The 21,935-nt window shown below is 39.3% G+C and overlaps 1 protein-coding gene across 13 annotated transcripts in view; it reads right to left on the bottom strand.

The window, feature by feature from the left end:
- The window catches only part of SPIDR (scaffold protein involved in DNA repair), a 403,848-nt gene that overhangs the window by 341,356 nt on the left and 40,557 nt on the right, over nucleotides 1-21,935 (bottom strand). For all 13 annotated transcript variants that reach the window (XR_009559681.1, XR_009559679.1, XR_009559678.1 and 10 more), the window contains exons 3-5: nucleotides 21,255-21,321; nucleotides 14,654-14,833; nucleotides 11,988-12,145 (exon numbers count right to left, since the gene is read on the bottom strand). Coding sequence is in view for 3 of the 13 variants with exons in the window: in XM_030859801.3 (XP_030715661.1) it covers nucleotides 11,988-12,145; nucleotides 14,654-14,833; nucleotides 21,255-21,321 (405 nt within the window). In the remaining 10 variants the exon portion in view is untranslated. The remainder of the gene's footprint in view (nucleotides 1-11,987; nucleotides 12,146-14,653; nucleotides 14,834-21,254; nucleotides 21,322-21,935) is intronic.

Below are 21,935 nucleotides of genomic sequence, written 5' to 3'. Positions count from 1 at the left end.
CTCACTATTTTTAAATTTATACAGGTGTAATATTAATTCCTACAGCAGTCCTTTTTCTATTCTGCTCCTTCTTATACCAGAAAACAAATGAATTTGGGCAATGAAAGGAAAATGAAGGGAAATGGGATGACAGGGTGACAGCGAAATAGGAGGAAGATTTATAGTAAAAAAAAAAAAAAAATGACGAAGTCCCTGTCCTGCTATGTCATAAGCTCAAGTTTAGCCAATTAAGAAGGGAGATGTGGAAAAATAAGGATGTTAAGTTCTGAAACAGATGCTACAAATGATATTGGCACATACTCACTTTCTTAAAGAGAATAAAAGCCAAAATATGCTATAATGTTTTCAGATCATGAACAGATAGATCACAGATATATGCACATAAAATTGTAATATTAAGTAACAACAAAAAAAGATACCTGCTCCTCAATACAACTCCTAAGGGTCCTCCTTTTTTTACCACAAGAACACACTGCAGTATGAATTTGTTTCTTAAGTGTAATGTTTCTACAATGAAATCTTTAAAATATAATCAAACAACATCAAGACTAAAAACTCCATACATTTCCCTTTACAAGCACTAAATTGTCATTTTTATACAAACATAATAATATTTTAGAGAGGGTTTCTAAAATGTGTGCTTTTGATCTTGATTAATTATTTCAACTCTATACATGTTGTATACATTGGACAGTTCTCAGACATTAACAATTAGTACATATTTAGTCATCATTTTATTCTAATTCATCATTAAAAATGATTAAAAGTGAAATTAAATGTATTACTTTCAAACTTTCATACAAATACAAAGAATTACAAATATGCTCATTCAATTTACAAATATATTTGAAGTTTGCCAGATCACTTTCTCAATATCCTCCCATGTAAGAATATAAAATTTTGCTTATTCTAATTTTGTTAAAACTTTTCCATATTCCATATTCTGTGAGATACTGAATCATCTGTTCTGCCCCTATTGTTAAGAGTACAAAGAAAACATCTGTTTTATAACAATGAATCCATATTTCAAATTTGAAAAACAAATTTGCTTTCTCTTAAAACTACAGCTTTCAGATCTTGTTTGAGCCACTCAGCTTCTATTGCGCATCTTCAACAAAAACCCAAACCTCACTCAGGTTATCTGATATTTATGAAGTCTGCAAGCCTGTATTTGCATAGGACTCACTACATAAAGTACAAGAGAATTACATAACAAAGCTCACCTAAATCCAATTTTCTTCACACTTCCAGAAAAATGTGCATTACATAGAAAACCCACTGCTGCATCTCTGCTGCCCTCTATAGGAGTGGTTCTTGGAAGACACATAAATTGAAAACCCAGACAGCAATACTGAACAATAGGAAGCAACACCAGTAATCAACCACATTTGTCAAATGTCCTAAAGGGCAACATTAGAAACAGAAGTTATGGTCTTTGATTTTCATCATGCTTTTCTTCCAAGTTATGTAAGTACGCTATATTGCAAGAAAAACAACATAAGTCATTAAGAGAATTTGGGATCAGACTACATTAGTTGGAACCTCATTCTGCTATTTACTGGCTATGTCTCGATTCCCTCATCTGTAAAATGGGGCTAATAACTACATCTACACAACATGATCAGCACTTACCAAAGGGCCTCGCATATAGTAATAACTCAGGGTTACTGTATTGTTATTAATGTTATCATTGCTACTACTATAATTGACACTGTAACAACGTCAGGACCAGAGCTCTGAAGCCAGAGTGCCTGAGTTAGAATCTAGGTTCAGTCACTTATAGCCACAGGAAAATTACTTAATCTCTCCGTGCTTTAGAATCCTCATCTGGAAAACAGGAATGATAATAGCTCCCAGCTCACGGAGTTATGGTGAGGTTTAAATAAGCTAATGTATATAGCAAAGCACTTAGAGGAGAGCCCCACATCAGAAGCACTCTCAATATTAGCTGCTGCTGTTGTTATGAGTTCAGTCACCTTTACATAGGACTAGTAGAACTCTATTCCAGAGAACTGGTGGAATCAAGCTTACAGGCATATGTTTCCTAGTTCAAAAACATCCCTCACTCCGCCCAGGGAAAGGAATTCAAGATAGACCTGAATTACAATCAAGGCTTCCCACTCAGTTAAAATACAGTTCTTCTGTAGAGTAAGTATCCTCCCACCCCCCATACATTCCATTTCTACAAGCATGCATGAGAGGCAAAAGTAATAGCCTCATGAGTTATATAAGGGAGGTTTTGTTTCTGAAGAGCTAAGTAATAGTTATAAAATTCCTAATTATGGTATAAGTCTTCCCCCTCCGTGTTAATCAATGTGCAGGGCTCATTTTAACACTGTAGCTGACCTTGTCAACGCCCAACTCCTCCCCTATGTCTTCAGTGATGCTGGGCCTATTTCCAACTTCCAACACCCCCATTTCTTTGCATCAGGGCTTCATCTGGCTGCTGGAACCCATTTTTTCCACCTGTTCAGTAGTCTGTAAAAATCAGGAAAAACTCCTATCCCCCAACTCCACCACGGAGCAGCCCTCAGCCAAGGAATGAAGGCATCTGTACATAAATACCCCAGCTTCCCTGCCCCTCTGGTGGGATAATTCTGATGTTTCCAGAGGTTTCCAGCAGTACTAAGTTACCCACAATGGTAACTTGTTGATATTGATGCCTTGATTGGCTGCCATCCCTTCCCAGGCTCACTGGCCCACTTCACCACCAGATGTTCTCAGGGCATGCTGCTACAGAAATTCAAAGACAAACAAACGTTAAGTAGACGCAAGTCTACAAAAACTGCACATCACATTTTACTTCTTTCGACCTCCTTGAAATATTCAATGAACAGAAGAGAATGGCTTTAGGTATCAGTATAGGGAAGTATTAGGAAATAACTGCTGATGTGACTGCAAGATACTGGGCAGAGGGTATGCAGATATATGAGTTAAAGTCTCTTGAAAGGTAGATGCCAAGACAGCAACAGCTACAGAAGAGATTTATTGGAGGAAACACCTGTGAAGGACAAAGGGGAGAAAGCAGGAGTCAAGGAGAACTTTAAGACCACAATGCAGGTCTGACAACTATGAAAGGAGGAGGAGAAGGAAAGAGGACAGGGTAGAAGAGTCTCTGACTGCAGCACAGCTCTAGGAGATTTTAGCTTAGCTGATGCTGTCTTCAATTCAAAGTCATCCCTCGAGCGGTTCTGTGTGACTGTTGTCACAACCCTGGTATATTCAGTCAATGGCTGGGACCAGCCCATGGGAAGCATGGTCCCAGTACAGACACAAGTACAGTACAAGCCCATTTCCATAGCTGCACTGTAGGGAATGATGGTGCAAAGTGACCTTACCTTAGGATTGAAAAATGGGTCTAGCGAAAACCTCCCTCTTCTCCAAGGTTGTCCCGTTATCAGTATGAACTACAGTTCTGCATGTTTGTAAACTTCAAGTAACGTAGCATCAAACTACACATAGCCTTCAGCAAGCTGGCTAACTTCCTCAGCATTAACCATGATGGTAGCTACAGCTCTCCACTATACAAATGTACCACAATTTGCATGTGTTCACAGAAAATTAGGTTACTTTCCTACATTTCTTTCTCTTATAAACAATACTAAAATAAATGTCCTTGAACATATATTCTTGTACATATCTTCTTTGGGCATATGTGAAAATTTCTCTGAACAGTGGCTTTCAAACTTTTTGGTCAAGAACCACAGTAAAACATACATTCATATTGTGATCCAACACATGTATACTAATAAATCTGAACCTAGAGTTTCACAAAAAATACTCTTACTGTCATACATTCTAATGTAGTCTATTTTATTCCATTCTATTTTTAAGTCATTGAATCAATTACAGCATCCACTGATGGGTCATAAGCCATTTTGGAAAAAATCAAGGATATTTATCTAAGACAAAATTGTGGGGTGATAAAATATGAACATCTTCAGCTTTACTAATGGCTGTACCAATTTACATTCCAATAGCAACTATTCCTATTGAGCCACACTCCTGACATTAGGCACTGTCAGACTTTTTTTTTTGGCAATCTGATGAAAATGTAGTATCTCATTTTTAATTTGCACTTCTCATACAACTAGTGACACTGAGCATCTTTTCACATGCTCATTAGTCATTCAGGTTTCCCTTTCCTATCCTTCACCTGATTTTCAACTGGGCTATTTATCTTTTCTTTACTGTTCTGTAGAAGTTCTCACTATATTCTGGATAGAAGTGTAAACTGTCCTTTAAAATTTTTTTTAATGCAAGCAATATATGTACATGGTTCAAAATTCAAAACAACATACAAGAAAAAAGTTTCCTCAATCCAGAGACAGTCCATATAAACATACATTCTTTCCATTTTTCTACACAAGTATTCTATATCCTGTTTTTGTCATTTAACAAAGTATTTTGAATATTATTTCATAAGCACATAGACCTACATCTTTCTTATACTTTACAAAATGTTTTATCAATTTTAATGAAGTATAAAACTTAAGCACACTAAACTACACATATTTATTCAATGTTTTGACATATGTACACTCCTGTGAAAATACTACCATTATCAAGATAAACATTTCCATCAGCCCCAGAACTTTCCTCATGTCCCATTGTAATCCATCCGTCTCCTCCACCCTCATTCCCAATAAACCACTGACCTGCTTTCTCACTATAGAATCATCTGCACTTTTTAGAATTTTATATAAAGACAATCATATAGTATATACTCCACCTCATTCATTTTAAGGGCCTGAGGCTAAACTGTAAAGGTCAAGTTACATGGACCTTGACTTTCAGGCAATGGGGTACCATTGAAAAGTGTTTCAATAAGTGAATGATAAGGTCATAATGTTTATTAAGATGAATCTAACAAAAAGATGTAAGCTAAGAAATCAGTTATGAAGCAACTGAAACAAAACGGACAACAGATGAAAGGGCCCAATTTAGGGCAGAAGTGGTGGGGATGCTGTGGTTTTGAGGCCAAATCTGCATGACCTGATAATGAATAGATTTGGGCAGTGAAAAAGAAAAACGATGAACTAGGCCCAAAAACGCATGAAGAGGATGAGCCTGGGTTAAAAGGAAGAGGGACAGGACTTCGGACTCTTAGACTTGCAGTAACTTTAGGACATCCACACAAAGATGTCATCAGGCAGCTGGAAACCCCCATGGAATTCAGGACAGCAAGAGCATTAGAAAAAGATTTAAGAGCAGCTTGAAGAAAATAAGGAAAATAATTGAATCTGTGTTCCTGTATGAGGAAAGAAAGGAAGAAAAGGAGGCAGGAGTTAAGGTCTAGAGAACACTGCTATGATTAGGCAAACCACAATTCCCACATTATAGGAATGCCTCCCAATGCCTGCTTGGAGAAATCCATTTTTTGAGTCAGTTTTCAATGACAACGTAGTATGTTATATTTTTAACATACATGACTATTAATAAAGAGAAATGTACTTGATGAGAAACTACATAGAGAAGTCTTGAATTTTTAAATACGAAGTAAGCCAAGGTCTTCTCTTTTCTATGACCATATCTTTCAAAGTTCTGCCCATGCGCAAGCTTCTTCCAACATAAGAAAGCAATCTATGTAGATTCTGAGGCATTCAAACAACACCTGAATATTTTTGTTGCAAGGTTTCACAGCTGCCTTGTTTACTACATAACTTGGTCACAGTCACATAATTTTCTAACAGTTTCCTGTCTGAAAATTGGGCATAACAGCATTGACTTCACAAGATTGTTTTAAGGCTCAAATGGAAAATGTACTGCTATAAACTGCATGTTGAAACCTAATCCCCAATGTGATGGTATTTGAAAGTGAAGCCTTTAGGTGTAGCCCTCCTGAATGGGATTAATGCCCTTATTAAAAGGACCCAGGGAGACCCCTCGCCCACTCCATCATTTGAGGACACAGTGAGAAGACAGCTATGGATCCTCAACAGAAACCGTATCTGCTGGCTCCTAGATGGCGGAACTTCCCAGCCTCCAAAACTGTCAGAAATAAATTTCTGTTGCTTAAGCCACCCAGTCTGTAGTATTTTTGCTACAGCAGCTCAAAGGGACTAATACACTTATATAAAGCAATTAGTACAATGTAAGGCCCAGTATATGTTCACTATACGTGATTTGATTCTCTGTCTTCCTTGAGGGAAAAACCAATGACTTGTGCTTTTGTTTTTTTATTTATGAAATAAATATAGCAAAAAAGAAAATAAACTTCTCCAATAATCCTACCACCCAGAGACACACTTTTGGAGAACTATGGAGGCTTGCCACTCACTTCTTATAACTCAACTCTATTATTCAAGAGCAACCCTGAAAAGTCTGTGTCATACTGTAATTTGTAATTTTAACAAGGTATAAACTTGAATTGCAAGCACTACAAAACCTGTATGCAAGAGTTTGCTGAGTTAGTAAACTCAGTCTAGTACCCGGCATCTCTACCATGTAGCATTACAGTCCTTCAGAAGTGGTTATTTACAGCAGCTTTCAAAGGATAAGTATATCCTTAAGTGACAGAATATTTCCCCTAAAAACAAGCCAAGAAAAAAATCTACATAGGGCTTCCCTGGTGGCGCAGCGGTTGGGAGTCCGCCTACCGATGCAGGGGACACGGGTTCGTGCCCCGGTCCGGGACGATCCCACATGCCGCGGAGTGGCTGGGCCCGTGAGCCATGGCCGCTGGGCCCGCGCGTCCGGAGCCAGTGCTCCGCAACGGGAGAGGCTGCAAAGGTGAGAGGCCCGTGTACCGCAAAAAAAAAAAAAAAATTACATAGCTTAATGTTTTCAAGTTTCATCCGCATTGTACCATGTATCAGAATTTCATTCCTTTTGAATGCTGAATAATAGCCTGCTGTAGGCGAAACAGAGCAGGACACTGCTGAGTACCCGGCCTCTTGTTTGTAGGAAAGCTTCAGCCTCCTAGGACTTCCCCAAGTTCCAAAGAACAAATTTAATTCGAGATGTGAGATAACGAAGAAACAAAGCAAAACAGTCAGGCAAGATAAAATAATAATAGTTTAGCCATTAAACAAAGTGAAGGGCCTTTAGTTCTTCCGCATCAGCTATAGATAACATGCTGAGCCATGTCCTTGACCTGTTCTGCTGACACTGAAACCCCCACCAGGTGGAATAAGTGAGCTGCATGCTGACCACAAGCACAAAGGCCCCAGACTGGACGGAACCAGAAGGTTGATGATGGTGACTCCTGATTACTTCACCACCAACCAATCAGAAAAATGTCCACAAGCTGATCAGGCACCCTGCAACCCTCTCACTCACCCTGTCTTTAAAAACTTTTCCCCGAAAGCCTTTGGGGACTCTGGGTCTTTTGAACATGAGCCACCTGTTCTCCTTGCTCAGCCCCATGTTGGGGCGCCATGCAATAAACACTGTACTTTCCCTCACCACAAGCCAGTGTCAATAGATTGGCTTTAGTACACGCGGGCAAGTGGACCCAAGTTTGGTTCAGTAACATACATATATACATACATATACATATATGTAGATATATATACAAAAATATACATACATGTTGAGAAATGGAATACTGACTGCATATCAGTAAACAAAGGATGTCACAGTCATCAGTGATTGCAGCCACCAGCCTACGGTGAGGTGGTGAGCCCTGAGGGAACTCAGGATATGAAAACACAGGATACGGGCCCCAGACAGCTGAGGTATATATCAAAGGAACGATTTCAGTGTGCCCAGACTCTTTCATCTTCCCATACATAGAAAAGTGTTAAATTCCTTTACATGAGATGCCTAGTTTACTTTAATTAAAAATAATCTTTTGACGTTCTAACCACCTGCCCTTGGTTGCAAAACTCCAATATAACCAGGCTCCCCCCCTCGCCTCCTCGGAGCAGTTCTCTCAGGGTTACCTGAGATGCTGCCTCCCGGGCTTGAAGTCCTAAAAATTCGTGCCGAATAAAACATAACTCTCAACTTTTATGCTGTGAATATTTCTTTAGTAGACAATATACATACACACACATTTTGTTTATTCGTTCATCTGTTGATGGATATCTGGGTTGTTTCCACCATTTGGCCATTGTGAATAATGCTGCTATGAACATCAATGTACAAGTGTCTGAGTCCCTGCTTTCAATTCTTTTGGGTATATGTCCAGAAGCAAAATTACTAGGTCATATGGTAATTCTATTTTTAACTTTTGAGAAACCACCGAACTGTTTTCCACAGTGGCTGCATCACTTTACATTCCCACCAGTAGTGCACAAGGGTTCCAATTTCTCCACATCCTCAACACTTTTTTTCCCATTTATGGGTAACAGCCATACTAATGGGTACATAGTAAGATCTCATTATGGTTTTGATTTGCATGTCCCTAATGACTAATGATGATGAGCACCTTTTCATGTGCTCGACTGCCTGGAAAGATCAGGTTGATGGCCATGATGGAATAACAGGGAATGGATTTATCCTCCTGCCTGAAACAATCAAAAAGAAAAGAAAAGAAGAGACAAAATACTTGAAACAATGGTTTTCAAGACATGGGACATCAGGCAAGAAGAACACTAACCCCTGAAAGCTGGGAAACAACGAACTGAGCTCTATAATTGCCCCAGCTTACTTTCTTGAGAGAATTTCCAAACCACACAGTAGGGAGGGAGAACTGAGGTGGAACCTGGTGAGCTCCCTGAGTTGAAGAGACAGAGCTGAGAGTCCATGGAGACAAAAGCAGCTAGAGTTCATAGCACAGAGTACCAGAAAAGCCAGAGTTGCACAGAGAACCCCAATCATCCCCCTCAAGTGTACAGAAGAGTACTGATCAGCATGTGCATATAAAGAAACAACACTAGACCAGCGAAAGAACCATTTGGAAGTATTAGAAGAACAGTGCCCACTATTCACACAGGGTCAGGAAACCGTAACCGTTAACCTGACTGGAAAAAACCCATAATTCAGAGAATTACACAGACCTCAGGAAGGTCTTGCTTCAGTAGTGGGATATAAGACTGTGTACTTCCCCAGACCCACCTAATAAATCATAAAGCAACACCTAAAAGGATGAAACTGTTTCCAGGTAACTGCACCACAGAACAAAGCCAAAATTAAAATATTTTTTTTTAAAAATCCGGCACCCAACAACATAGAATTCAAAATATTTGGTATCTACTGAAAAATTTCCGGGCATGTAAATAAAGAAGCAGAAAAATACAACCCATAATGAAAAGAAATACCAATCAATAGAAACAGACACAGAAATTACACAGATGACAGATTTACCGAAAAAGCCGTTAAAACAACTATTATACTCTTTATGTTCAAAACACAGACAAATGTATGATCGTGTTAAGGAGAGACATGGACAAGATAAAATGACATATCAAACTTTTAGACCTGACAAATACACTGGATAGTATTAACAGCAGATTAGACACTACAGGAAGAAAAGATTATCAAACTTGAAGGTATAGCAATAGAAACCACTCAAAATCAAACAGAGAGGGGAAAAAATGAGCACAGTGTCGATAATACATGACGCGATATCAAGGAGCCTAAATAACATACGTATAATTTGAGTCACAGAAGGAAAGGAAAAGGGAGTCAGAAAAAAAAGTGTTGAATAAAGGCAAAAAACTCTCCAAATGTGATGAAACCTTTGAACCCATGTGAAGAGGAGAGTTAACTTAGCAGACCCGAGACAGGTATCCCTAGAAAGCCCCGCTTACAATGTTGGTCCTTGCCTACCTCTGGGAACTTAGATTTCAGGATGATTCCCACCATTCCCCAATGATAAGAGTATCTCCCTGTGCCTAACCTGTGCAAACAATATGGCTTATGTTGAATACCTGTTTTCCATCCTGAAAACTGAAATTCTGGCGCATGTTAGGCAGAGAGCTCCCCTGATAAAAACCGTTGGCACTGAGTCACCAATGAGCACCCCCGGCAGACAACACTGCACATATACTGTCAAAACTCTCTGCTGGAGCAGTTAAGCATCCCCTGTATGACGCCACTGGAAAAAGACTCTTGGAAGAGTGATGATTTTACTTTTGTATCTTTTCACTGTAATAAATCATAGCTGTGAGTATGACTGTATGCTAAGTTCTGAGTGTCTTCCTAGCAAATCACTGAACCCAGAAGTGAGCTTGGGGATCCCAGACAAACCACAGATCCAAGAAGCTTGACGAACTCCAAGCAGAAAACCACACCTATAGGCATATCACAATCAAACAGTTTAAAACAAGGAATAAGAAAAACTTAAAAGATCAAGAGTGAGAAGAGCTTCAGGTTTCTTGATAGCAACTCTGGAACTAGAAGACAATGAAGCAATGCCTTCAAAATTCTAAAGAAAAATAATTTCCAACCTAAAATTCTATATAAATTTTCAATCACACATTAAAGTGTGATGAATGCATCTTCTGACATGACAAGTCTCAAAAAATTATCTTCCATAAATCCTTTCTTGGAAGCTAGTGGAAGATGTGCTCAATCAAAATGAGAGTAACAACCAAGAAAGAGGAGTCCAGGATAAAGTTGCTCCATGCAGGAGCGAGGTGAAGGGAATTCCCCCAAAAGACGGTGAAGGGTGACTCAAGGGTGGCTACATTCACAAAGCACAGAGGACTCTGAGTTGAAATTCGAGCGGCTAGGAGGTTGTGGGAAACAGTTCTCCATAAAAACAAAACGAATAGAATGCTGAAAGGATAAAGAAGATGTGGTATATAATTACAATGGAATACTACTCAGCCATAAGAAAGAATGAAATAATGCCATTTGCAGCTACATGGATGGACCTAGAGATTATCATGCTAAGTGAAGTAAGTCAGACAAAGACAAATACCATATGATATCACTTATAGGTGGAATCCGAACTATGACACAAATCAACATATCTACAAAACAGAAACAGACTCACAAACATAGAGGACAGACCTGTGGTTGCCAAGGGGGAGGGGTGGGGGAGGGAAGGATTGGGAGTTTGGGATTAGCAGGTGCAAACTATTACATATAGGATGGATAAACAACAAGGTCCTACTGTAGAGCACAGGGAACTCTATTCAGTATCTTGTGATAAACCATAATGGAAAAGAACATGAAAAAGAATACATATAACTGAATCACTTTACTATACAGCAGAAATTAACACAACACTGTAAATCAACTATACTTCAATAAAATATTTTTTAAACTTTTTTTTAAAGAACTAGTAGAATGCCTGCTATGTGTGAAAATCTTAATGGGAGAACTGAACAATGGTGAAAAATCAGAGTTTTATTCATGATAAGTAAAATTAAGAGTTTTATTCATGATAAGTAAAATTAGGCAAACAAAAACCCAAATGATTAACTCCAACAAAAACGAAAAGTTGGGAAGGAAAATCACAATTAATAGTTGTCTTGTTATGAATATTATTATTCAGAATTGCATAATGCTGAATCTAATGTAACCAGACCATGAGACATCTGTCCTGGGGGAACAGAGGGATGGGAAAGTCCCATGTGTAGCAGAGGCGAGAGTGGGTGAGGAGAAAAGTACTCAGTATTTATCCACGTTTAAAAGCTCATTACAGGGTCTTCCCTGGTGGTCCAATGGTTAGCAATCTGCCTTCCAATGCAGGGGACACGGGTTTGATCCCTGGTCAGGGAACTAAGATCCCATATGCCGCGGGGCAACTAAAGTCCACGAGCCGCAACTAGTGAGCCTGCGCACCACAACTACAGAGCCCATGCACTCTGGAGCCCATGTGCCACAACTAGAGAGAAGCCGGTGCACCACAACAAAAGATCTCACAGGCCGCAACTAAGACCCAAGGCAGCCAAAAGTAAAATAAATACATATATTTTTTAAAAAGCACATTACAAGCATGTTATTTAGAGAAAAGGAGGTAAAGAACAAAATAATCCACAGAGTCAAAAGTGGTAGTCCCTGAGGAAGGAGTTTCAAACAAAACACCAAAGGCTGTGACTAACAAATGCCATAGACAGAATGGAAAGTTGGAAACAATTCGTTCTTACCTTAGGAAGTTCAAGCAGCATCTCTGGAGGTGTCAAAGAACGACTGCTTGTACAAGAAGCACGGTCAGATATTTCCACCACACTCTCACGGTCTTCAAATTCATCACATGTATCTTCCCTGTCACTGTCAATCTCCCAGTCAATAACCTGGAGATCATCTAAAAAATACAATTTTAATTTTAAATATCTTTAATGTGTTTGAAATCTATTCTTCCTCTATAGCTGTAAAAGATCCATGTTGTTCAACAGTTTTAAAATATATTAAAAGACAGCAGAAAGTATACTCCTACTCTTATCTATAAACATCCCATTTCTCCCAACTCTTACCCCTACCCCAATTCTCAGGTAACTACTTCTGTTAGTTGTTTTTGTATTCTTCTAGAGTTTCTCCAGCATTATTGTTGATATGGAGAAAGTTTTAATGGTCTGGATAGAAGATCAAACCAGAAACAACATTCCCTTAAGCCAAAGCCTAATCCAGAGCAAGGTCCTAACTCTCCTCAATTCTATGAAGGCTGATACAGGTGAGGAAGGTGCAGAAGAAAAGTTTAAAGCTAGCAGAGGTTGGTTCATGAGGCTTAAGGAGAGAAGTCATCTCCATGACATAAAAGTGCAAGGTCAAGCAGTGACTGTTGATGTAGAGGCTGCACCAGGTCATCCAGATGATCTAGCAAAGATAATTCATGACGGTGGTTACACTAAATAACAGATTTTTAATGCAGATGAAACAGCCTTCTACTAGAAGAAGATGCCATCTAGGACATTCACAGCTGAAGAGGAGAAATCAGTGCCTGGCTTCAAAGCTACAAAGGACAGGCTGACTGTCTTGTTACGGGCTAAAACAGCTGGTGACTTGAAGTTAAGCCAATGCGCATCGACCATTCTGAAAATCCTAAGGCGCTTCAGGATTATGCTAAATCTACTCTGCCTGTGCTCTATAAACAGAACAAAGTCTGGATGACAGCACATCTGTTTACAACATAGTTTACTGAATATTTTAAGTCCACTGTTGAGACCTACTCCTCAGAAAAAATGATTCCTCTCAAAATATTAATATTCATCGACAATGCACCTGGTCACCCAAGAGCTCTGATGAAGATGGTGTACAATGGAATGAATGTTGTTTTCATGCCTGCTAACACATCATCCACTCTGCAGCCCATGGATCAAGGAATAATTTTAACTTTCTAGTCTTATTATTTAAGAAGTTCATTTTGCAAGGCTATAGCTGCTATTGACAGTGATTCCTCTGATGGATCTGGGCAAAGTCACCTGAAAACCTTCTGAAAAGGATTCTCCATTCTAGATGCCATTAAGAACATCTGTGGGGCTTCCCCGGTGGCGCAGTGGTTGAAAGTCCGCCTGCCGATGCAGGGGACACAGATTTGTGCCCCGGTCGGGGAAGATCCCACATACCGCGGAGCAGCTAGGCCCGTGAGCCATGGCCGCTGAGCCTGCGCATCCAGAGCCTGTGCTCCGCAACAGGAGAGGCCACAACAGTGAGAGGCCTGCGTACCGCAAAACAAAAAACAAAAAAAACAAAAAAAACACCACCTGTGATTCATTCAGTGGGAAGAGGTCAAAATGTCCACAGTAACAGGAGTTTGGAAGAAGTGGATTCTGACCCTCATGGATGACTTTGAGGGGTTCAAGACTTCAGTGGAGGAAGGACTGCAGATGTGGTGAAAATAACAAGAGAAGTAGAACTAGAAGTGGAGCCTGAAGATGTGACTGAATTGCTGCAAGCTCAGGATAAAACTCTTAACAGGTGAGGAGCTGCTGCTTATGGATCTGCAAAGAAAGTGATTTCTTGAGATGGAATCTACTCCTGGTGAAGAGGCTGTGAAGACTGTTGAAATGGCAACAAAGGATTTAGAACATTACAAAAACTTAGTTGATAAAGCCAGCAGCAAGGTTTGAGAGGACTGACTTCAATTTTCAAAGAAGTTCTCCTGTGGCTAAAATGCTATCGAGCAGCATAGCAAGCTCCAGAGAAATCGTTTATGAAAGAAAGAGTCGATCGATGCAGCAAACTTCATTGTTGCCTCATTTCAAGAAACTGCCACACCAACCCCAGCCTTCAGTGAGTAGCCATCAACACTGAAGCGAGATCCTCCACCAGCAAAAATACACGACTTGCTGAATGAAGGCTCCGATGATGGTTAGCATTTTTTCTGCAATAAAGTACCTTTTAATTAGGGTACGTGCATTTCTTTTTAGATATAATGCTGCTGCACACTTAATAGACTACAGTAGTACGTAAACATAACTTGTATGTGCACTGCGAACCCAAACATTCATGTGACTCGGTTTGCTGCAACTTTCACTTTATTGCGGTGGTCGGGAACCAAACCTGCAATATCTCTAACATGTACCTGTACTTCAGAGAACTGGCTTGGTCAAAGAGACCCAAAGTGGAATCCAACCAGTTCTAACATGTTCAAGCTTAAGTTGTTAACTGTAAAAATAATACTGGTAATACTTATCTCTTAGAGTTATTGTGATAAATATTATGAGAAAATGTTTCTAAAAGGCTGGGAGGCTGCGACTCAGTATTATTTTTAAAAATGCTAAGTATCAATATTAGAAAATGAGTGTAAGTTTCTTCCATTATTAAAATCTAATCTATAACAGAAACTAAATTTCTTACAAAATTATCAATTTACCTTCACTGGCCCCATCTTCTGGAGAGAAAATATTCCTGCTATAAAACCTGCCTATTCTAGAACCATGTCCATTCTCTCTCTGTGATTTCAAAATTGTTTTATCTTCATCTGACAGATCACTTCCACTGGAACTCCATGTTATAGCTGTAAGCCCACTGGTACTCTTAGATGTGGTAGGTTCTGCAAAAGAAAAAGGGAAAATATAAAAATGGCCAATTGATACAGTTATTGATCAAAATGAAGTTTTATACATGTTACTTTGCTGAAGTCACAAATATACAATATTCTGCTGATAGTGAAAGCAATGTCTTATTTCAAATCTTCCGAACTGAAGGTCTATGTACAACCTGGCTAAGATTCTTTGAATTAAAGCCAAATTACAAGAAGAAAAAGAAGTCAAAATGATTGAGAAAAGTCATAAAAGACAAGGAAAATGACTGGAGCACAAATGAAAACTCAAAAATAACCTTCGAATAATTACAAAACTATAAAACTTCGTAGAATATTTCATCAAGCCATAAGGAAACACAAAACAGGGCTTCCCTAGTGGCACGGTGGTTGAGAGTCCACCTGCCGATGCAGGGGACGTGGGTTCGTGCCCTGGTCCAGGAAGATCCCACATGCCGCGGAGCGGCTGGGCCCGTGAGCCATGGCCGCTGAGCCTGCGCGTCCGGAGCCTGTGCTCCGCAACGGGAGAGGTCACAACAGTGAGAGGCCCACATACCGCAAAAAAAAAAAAAAAAAAAAAAAAAACCACAAAACAAACCACACCAATAATTATCTGTAATCGGAATGCTTCTGTGTGCTTCCTTTGCCATACTAGGAGCCCTGGTAACAGCAGTTTGCTTAAAATACTTAACAGCAAACTATTTTAATTAATTAAACTTATTTTGAGGTAATAGTTGGTTCACATACAGCTGTCAGAAATAACAGAGAGGGCCCGTGTATGCTTCACCCAACCCCTCCAATGGTAACATCATGAACACCACAGTACAACACAGAATGTCGACACTGATAGTCAAGATAGAGAACTCCATCCCTGTGAGGATATCTTACACAGCCATCCCTGTGAGGATAACTCCCCTCCCCACCTCAATTCCCAATCCCTAGCAACCACAAGGCAGTTTTGCACTTCTATAATTTTGTCATTTCAAGAATAATATATAAATGGAATCACCTGTGTTACCTTTTAGGACTGGCTTTTTGTGCTCAGCATTATTCCCTGGACATTCACCAGGCTGTTGTGTGTATCACCAGTCACTTTCTTTTTATTACTGAGCAGTGTTCTGTGGTGTGGATGAACCACAGCTTGTTTAATCAGTTACCCTTGAAGGACATCTGGGTTGTTTCCAGTTTGGGGCTATGACAAATGAAGCCACTATGAACACTGTGTACAGCATTTTATGTGACTGTAACTTTCATTCTCCAGAATAAATGTCTAAGGGTGCAATTGTTGGGCTGTATGGTAATTGTGCGTTTAGTCTTGTTAATGAACTGCCAAAATGTTTTCCAGGGCGGCTGTGCCATTTTATAGTCCCACCAGCAATGTGTGACTGATCCAGTTTTTCACATCAGCAGCAGCACTTGGTGTGGTCACTATATTTTATTTTAGCCATTCTGATAGACAGGAAACCTAGAAGGAACAGGGCGACTCTATCTCGATGGAACCAGAAGTCCAACAGAAAATTTTACTGATTTTGATCAGAAAAGGAATAGGTATCTAATAAAAATCAAATTTTCTATTCCTATTGAGTAGATAGGTGAGTTATAATGCTAAAACCAAAAAAAAAAAAACTCTCTTAGTCACATTTCAATACAGTATAAAGTTTAGAGATTAGATATTATAACTCGAGTTTTACAGAAGAGGAAACAGGCTCAAAAGTTAAATGACTTCATTAAATACCTATTTATATAACACCTCTGATATAGTAAACCTTGAGGAAACAAAAAAAAAAAAAAGAAAGAAAACTCCTGCCCTCAAGGAATGCATGATCTGAAAGGCAACACTAGTTGATCATGAAAAGAAAAATTAAATACTGTATTAGAGATATGTCACAGTATAATGATGATGGCGCCAAAAAGGTGGATGCTCCACTTTATGTTGATCAGGAAAGGAAGATTCACTGACAAAACGATGTCTGGAAAATCAACATTTACAAAGGCACAAAAACATGAAATAATAGTAAACACTTACTGAACACTTACTTTGTTCCATGAACATCTAGAATTACTAAAGTTGTCTATCCTTCAAAATAAAAAATTAAATATAAACTATTCACAATAACCTAAGAACTCATATTGATTTAAAGAGCTAATAAAACTAAGCTGTGTACTTACTTGCCAAAGACATTATCAATCTTTTTCATTATTATGCATCTGGACAAGTAAATCAAAAAAGAAAAAGTAGAATGCTACAGACTGAATGTTTGTGTTCCCCTAAAACTCACATATTGAAGCCAAATCCCAGTGTTATGGTATTAAGAGGTGTGGCCTTTAGGGGGTAATTAGATCATGAGGGTGGAGCCCTCATGAATGGAATTAGTGCCCTACAAAAGAAGCCCCAGAGAGATCCCCAGCCTCTTCTACCCTATGAGGATGCAGCAGGGAGGTGCTATGAACCAGGAAGCGAGTCCTCGCCAGACACTAAATCAATGTCCTGACTTTCCGCCCCCAGAACTGTGAGAAATAAATTTCTTTTGTTTATAAGCCACCCAGTCTACAGTATTTTTCTTATATACAATAAGAGCCTGAATGGAGACGGGAAGTTATCACTATTTTCAGATTATATAACAAATTCATAAACCTATAAATTATAGGCACCTAACTGTATAATTTATAGTTAACCTCTACCAGGAATTTATTACTCAGTAATTCATTTTACTTGCTAAAAAGGGGTTGCCCTTGAAATCAAGGCTCATTCCAACGAAATTCCAGGAACAACATCAGCCAGACTATGAGAATAGTTACCATGTATTTATAAATATTTCTGGGTGACCAACGTGTGCTAGGCACTATGCTAGGACTTGGTGTTATAGGCTGAATTGTGTCCCCCCAAAACTCATTCATATGTTAAAAGTCTAACCCCCAGCATCTAAGAATGTGAACTTATTTGAAGATAGGGTCTAAAGCGATATTATTAGTGTGGGCCCTAATCTAATATGACACCTGTCCTTGCAAAAAGGAGAAATTTGAACACAGAACCATACATGCAGAGAGCGAAAACACAGTAAAGAGACAGTTGGAGAAGACAGCCACCTACAAGTCAAGGAAAGAAGCCTGGAGCACATCCTAGAAGGAAGCAACCCTGCCAATACCTTCACTTTAGACTTCTAGCCTCCACAACTGCAAGATAAGAAGTTTTTGTTGTTAAAAACACCCAGTTTGGGGCTTCCCTGGTGGTGCAGTGGTTGAGAGTCCGCCTGCCGATGCAGGGGACACGGGTTTGTTCCCCAGTCCGGAAAGATCCCACATGCCGCGGAGCGGCTGGGCCCGTGAGCCATGGCCGCTGAGCCTGTGCATCCGGAGCCTGTGCTCCGCAACGGGAGACGCCACAACAGTGAGAGGCCCGCGTACTGCAAAAAAAAAAACCCAACAAACAAACAAACACACCCAGTTTGTAGCATTTTATTATGGCAGCCCTAGCCATATCCTAGCCCTAGCCACCTAGGATATAAAGATGAGCAATAGAGGAGGGTCTGCCCTGAAAAAATCTATGGTCCAACAGGGAGAAAAGCACATCAAGAAATAATAATTTAAAAATTTACTAATGCGGGACTTCCCTGGTGGTTCAGTGGTAAAGAACCTGCCTTCCAATGCAGGGGATGCAGGTTTGATCCCTGGCTGGGGAACTAAGATTCCCACATGCCGTGGGCCAACTAAACCCACGTGCCACAACCACTGAGCTCGCGGACCTCAATGAGAGAGCCTGCGTGCCGCAAACTACAGAGCCCACACGCCACACTGCAGAGAAGCCCACGTGCCACAACTAAGACCTGATGCAGCCAAAAAAGGATATAATAATAAAAAAAAAAGAATTTTTTTAAAAAATGGGCAGAAGACCTGACTAGACATTTTTTTTAAATAATAATAACAAATACATACATAAAAATTTACTAATGCTTCTCAAGGAGATTTCTGACTCCATAACAAATAAATATTTTGAGAACATATTTTGCAGGGTATTTCAAGAAAAAAAATAAACACTATCTTCTTTTTATTACATAGTTTCATTTTGCTTGGTAAATACACTTTTTTAAAGTTTTGCCTTTTAAAGAAAATCACTAACTACAAAGGTTCCAGCCTCTTTCATTTCAAGTTTTTATCTTCTTCCACGTCCCTCAAACCTTCTGGCGAGATCCTTTGCCAACATTCATTTGCTCACTTCTCTCACCCCTTCTCTTCTCCTCCATTTCCTCCCCTTTCCTTCTCTGGTTCTCAGTGCCTTACAGGTAAGGAAATAGAGATGCGGAAACAAGGAAATGGAGTCTCCCCCTTTTTTGCACACTTTGCAAAAGTATGTTCCCCCACTTCTGCTTCCCAGCTCTCATAAAAATATTACTTCCACATCCTAGAAGTTTTGTTAATAGCCTGTCTTAAACTAATATGTTAGAAGTTACTGTTTTTAAAATGAACCAGTTCTAGGAAATGCCTTGAGTCCCCTTTTCTATCAATTTCTATTTGTAAGCTTCTGTTAAGTTATTAACAATACTTTCTGTTCTTAACCACCTGCTTATGCTGTAAATAAATTAATTATACATGGATACAAGCTCTTTCAGCCCATGAGAATCTACTGATCATTCCACAGAATCGAGAGCACAGCAGAGTAGGTTTTAGGTTGAATATATTGGCATGGGAAATCATCTCAAAAGATCCTTTTGAAATTAAATACAAGGTAGCAGCTTATTTAATATTTCTCTCTCTCCAAGTTAAATTTGACTACACCAATTTTAAGTCTCCAAAAAAAGATAGAAGCCACATCTGTAAAAGAAAATAGTTAGTTGACCCTTGAACAACACAGGTTTGACCTGCGCAGATCCACTTACACACAGATTTTTTTCGATAAATATGCACTACGGTACGGCATGACCCGCAGTAGGTTGAATCCGCTGATGCAGAACTGCGGACAAGGAAAGCTGACTGTAAAGTTAGTTACAGGCGTATTTCTGACTGTGTGGAGGGTCAGCGCCCCAGCCCCCCATGTCAGTCATTCAAGGATCAACTATACTATTCTCTCCATACATTATGACAGTTTAGAAATCAGAATTAAATTGATCTTTGAAAATCACAACATTCAGCACTAATAATATTAAAAATTAAATTCTGTAGCGCCATCAGAAGACTATGGTATTTTATAATACAGCATTTTATGAATCAAAAAGATTAGGGGAATTTTATTCTTCAATTGCATAAAAAGAACCCCCTTAAATGTTAGTGAAGTAATAATACAGCTTAAAGTGTTGAGTCTCTTACTCACAGAAAGCTTCCCCACCCCGCAGGACTCTGAGCGGCTCTCCCACTCTGCCATCAAACACAACAGCAATTGCTGCCATTAAGCACCGGCTAAGTGTAAACCTTTGAACTAGGCGTTTTGATTATTATTATTTTTTAAACTCACAATAACGCAATGAGATACACAATTCTTAGGCCTATTTTCCAGACGCAGAAACTGAGGCTCAGCATGTTTGGCTTGCTATCTCAAGACCCCACACTCAAGATACAGTCAGGCCACTTCAGGGTCAGATGAGATCCCTGAAGTCTCAAGCCCTCATCCTTCCTGCCCAGAGGGTCACTGAGTGTAGCAGCAGAACCAGTGGCCTCCCTGATAGCCACTCCCTCTTCTTCCTAACAAAATCCCAATGTTCTTTGAGCAGCAACATACATGTTTAAAAATCCTTAATTTCACTGATGTCCCTTTAGTGGAGGTGACCCTATGTAAAAGGCTCTGGCCAAGGCAGAGGTCCTAGGGAGAGTACTCCTTCTCAGAGGAAAAGTTCATTTGGAGAAAATCCTCCAAGCCTATACTTTTCCTGAGAATTGAGCCTGGAGAATTCAGCCTCTACCTCACGACTGCAAAAACAAACCCTACACTAAGGCAGCAGAACTCAAAATGAGTCTGGCCCCCTGTCCTTCTTGTTGCAGGGGATAAATTCAACCCATCTCTTCAAACACTCCAATACAACTTCCTACTATCTGTAACTGAAAGCCTTCCCTAACTAATTTGTCAAGTAAAAATTTCATTGACTAAGTAGTATAGTCCTTATATCATAGATCATAACTTTATTTCCCAAATCAGATTCTTTTTAAAACCCTGGAGCTATGAACCTGAGCTTGCCTACTGGGCTCTGTTGATAACAGTGAACCCAGGAAAGAGACAAAAAATTTTAATAATTACCTACATGACACAGAAAAAATGGGGTGGATGGTGACAAAGATGAGAGATTTTTTCAAAACAATACCTTTTTACATTGTTTGGGTGTTTTCTTAACCATGAATATATAGCCTACCCAAACTATGTAAACATCTTTTTAAAAGAAAGCAAATAAATCAAAGGAGGATACATTAGCCTTATACCTTTTCTGCCAAGAAATCAACAAAATATTACCTGTCTTGGGTCCAGAGGATAATTCAAGGTGTTTTTCTGTAGTAGTCTTCTTTTCAGCTGTTAATGACTGCAGGCAGATAATGACAACAATAATGATAATTAGTGATGATGTAGCAGTTTATGTGACAAGGGCTAAAAACCAACAATATTACATAAAATATTCAAGAACTTACACTACACCCCTTTAACATATTCCTCTGTTTTCCTTTATTTACCAACAAGTAGTCCCAAAGCAAATACTTACAGTGCATTTTTGTATTCTTCCAGAATCTAAACAGAGAGCTATCTAACCTTGAGCTGTCTAACCTTTAGTGGTGAGTACTCCTTCTTATGCTGAGTACTTCAAAGTTACCACATACACCAAAATTAACCAGAATATCTCGCTGCCATTAGATTCTAAATATGTAAGCATTTCATAAATACTTCTTTTAAAGAGAAGGATGCTCAACAGTTTCATCTTCTGAGAACATTTTCAGTATGTATCCTTCACTTACAAAGAAGTACAAAGGTTCTGCATGACAGAAAGAGGTGAATACTGCTATGCCACAATTTTTAAGGAATTCAAGGATGAGGAGAAAAAAGTAACACACCAATTACAGTGTTCTGAAAGAAAATAAGGAAGGGAATTCTGAAGAAATATAATTACAGTGGCCTGAACTCTCAGGAATCTCAGATTTGCCC

The sequence above is a fragment of the Globicephala melas genome, chromosome 17 (assembly GCF_963455315.2).
Source record: "Globicephala melas chromosome 17, mGloMel1.2, whole genome shotgun sequence".
NCBI classification, from domain to species: Eukaryota; Metazoa; Chordata; class Mammalia; order Artiodactyla; family Delphinidae; genus Globicephala; species Globicephala melas.
This window is presented reverse-complemented; position numbering and strand designations above follow the sequence as displayed.